Source organism: Argentina silus (assembly GCF_951799395.1).
Source record: "Argentina silus genome assembly, chromosome: 14".
NCBI lineage: Eukaryota > Metazoa > Chordata > Actinopteri > Argentiniformes > Argentinidae > Argentina > Argentina silus.
In genome coordinates, this window is record NC_139668.1 from 15,316,293 (window position 1) to 15,318,792 (window position 2,500).

At 48.4% G+C, this 2,500-nt stretch overlaps 1 protein-coding gene across 1 annotated transcript in view; it reads left to right on the forward strand.

Moving 5' to 3' along the window:
• The window catches only part of kalrnb (kalirin RhoGEF kinase b), a gene marked incomplete at its 5' end in the record, with an annotated part of 37,286 nt that overhangs the window by 20,850 nt on the left and 13,936 nt on the right, over positions 1–2,500 (forward strand). Inside the window, 6 exons of the mRNA XM_083684783.1 lie at positions 118–210; positions 597–708; positions 898–1,088; positions 1,793–1,894; positions 2,206–2,360; positions 2,469–2,500. The exon at positions 2,469–2,500 is cut by the window's right edge and continues 71 nt beyond it. Coding sequence (XP_083540909.1) covers positions 118–210; positions 597–708; positions 898–1,088; positions 1,793–1,894; positions 2,206–2,360; positions 2,469–2,500 — 685 coding nt within the window. The remainder of the gene's footprint in view (positions 1–117; positions 211–596; positions 709–897; positions 1,089–1,792; positions 1,895–2,205; positions 2,361–2,468) is intronic.

Here is a 2,500-nt window from a genome sequence, read left to right on the forward strand (position 1 = left end):
ATGTGACATATTTATGGTACAACGGCAGGATGGAATTCTGCTGTTCTGTTGGTTATATTATAACCCGGTGTGTGTGTGTGTGTGTGTGTGTGTGTGTGTGTGTGTGTGTGTGTGTAGGAGGTCCAGAGGAGGCACGGCCTTGCTAACTCGATCTCGTCAGCCCTCATTAAGCCGGTGCAGCGCATTACAAAGTACCAGCTTCTCCTCAAGGTACAGAACACTTGAAGCACAAACTCCTGTTACAGGGTGTGTGTGTGTGTGTGCATCTGTGTGTGTTTTTGTTTGTGTGTGTGTGTGTGTGTGTGTGTGTGTGTGTGTGTGAACTTCTTACTCCTCTGGCATGGATGGAACAACCAAGACATCAGAAAGCATCTCTTTCTTACTGTGTGTGTTTCTGTGTGTTTCTGTGTGTGTGTGTGTGTGTGTGTGTGTGTGTGTGTGTGTGTGCGTGCGTGTGTGTGTGTGTGCGTGTGTGTGTGTGTGTGTCTGTATGCATGTGTGTGTGTGTGTGTGTGTGCATGCGTGCGTGTGTGTGTGTGCGTGTGTGTGTGTGTGTGTGTGTGTCTGTATGCATGTGTGTGTGTGTGTGTGTGCAGGAGTTGCTGGCGTGTTGTGAGGAAGGGAAAGGTGAGATCAAGGAGGGACTTGACGTCATGCTAAGTGTCCCCAAGCGAGCCAACGACGCCATGCATGTTAGCATGCTGGAGGGTACGCTACAACAATACTAAAATGAAATACTTCAAAATATTAAATATTAAAAAAAAGTATTTCATTAGATATCTATTGTTTCATGATGTTATGTTATCATTTTGTTTTTCTGCCATCGTGTGTGAGTATGACAAATCATGTTGTCATGTCATATCCTATGATGTTACATCCTGCGATGTGATGTCACAGGTCTGGAGGAGGGATTGGAGGTGCAGGGGGAACTCCTCCTCCAGGACTCCTTCCAGGTGTGGGATCCCAAATCTCTGATCCGGAAAGGACGGGAACGTCACCTCTTCTTGTTTGAGCTGTCGCTGGTCTTCAGCAAGGAGATGAAGGACTCCACTGGACGCACCAAGTACCTTTACAAGAGTCGGCTCAGGGTAGGGCTGCTGCACACGTATACCACACCTTTAACATCTATACCTCACCTTTAACTCACAAACCACACCTTTAACACATACCACACCTTTAACTCACGTACCACACCTTTAACTCACAAACCACACCTTTAACACATACCACACCTTTAACACATACCACACATTTAACTTACAAACCACACCTTTAACACATACCACACCTTTAACTTACATACCACACCTTTAACTCACAAACCACACCTTTAACACATACCACACCTTTAACACATACCACACCTTTAACTTACATACCACACCTTTAACACATACCACACATTTAACTTACATACCACACCTTTAACACATACCACACCTTTAACACATACCACACCTTTAACACATGAGTACCAGTCAAAAGTTTGGACACACCTTCTCATTCAATGGTTTTTCTTTATTTTTATTATTTTCTACATTGTAGATTAATATTGAAGACATCAAAACTATGAAGGAACACATATGGAATTATGTAGTAAACAAAAAAGTGTTAAACAAACCAGAATATGTTTTATATTTTAGATTCTTCAAAGTAGCCACCTTTTGCTTTGATGACAGCTTTGCACACTCTTGGCAAGTTTGTGTCCAAACTTTTGTGTCCAAACTTTTGACTGGTACTGTATACTACACCTTTAATGTGTGCGTATGCGTGTGTTTGTGTCTGCTCACAGACTTCAGAGCTGGGGGTGACGGAGCACATTGAGGGGGACCCCTGTAAGTTTGCCCTGTGGGTGGGCCGCACACCAACCTCAGACAACAAGACCGTCCTCAAGGTACCAGCGAGTGCCCTCACCCTCTCACCCTCTCACCCTCTCATCCTCTCACCCTCTCATCCTCTCACCCTCTCACCCTCTCACCCTCTCACCCTCTCACCCTCTCACCCTCTCACCCTCTCACACATGCACTCTCATCCTCTCACCCTCTCACCCTCTCACACATGCACTCTCACACACACACTCTCTCTCTGCTACCCCATAGCTTCTATTACACCTCTCTCTTCTCTCCCTCATCCCTCTACCCCCCCCCCCCCCACCCCACCCCCCACCCCCCAACCCCCACCCCCACCCCCTCCTCTCTCTCTCAGGCCTCCTCTCTGGAGCTGAAGCAGGAGTGGGTGCGTAGCGTGCGTCAGGTGATCCAGGAGAGGCGTGGCCACCTGAGGGGGGCTCTGAGGGAGCCCATCCCCCTACCCAAGACCCCCGCCCCCACGCTCGCCCGCCAGCGCAGCATTAACAGGAGGTCAGATCCCCCCCCCCCCCCCCCACACACACACACACAGACTCTCTGTCCCTATCCCTACTTGCTTTAGTGAATCTGAGCATCTTGCGTGTCCATGTCACCCCTCAGGGACGCCAGTGAGGATGCCGACAGTCTGGGTG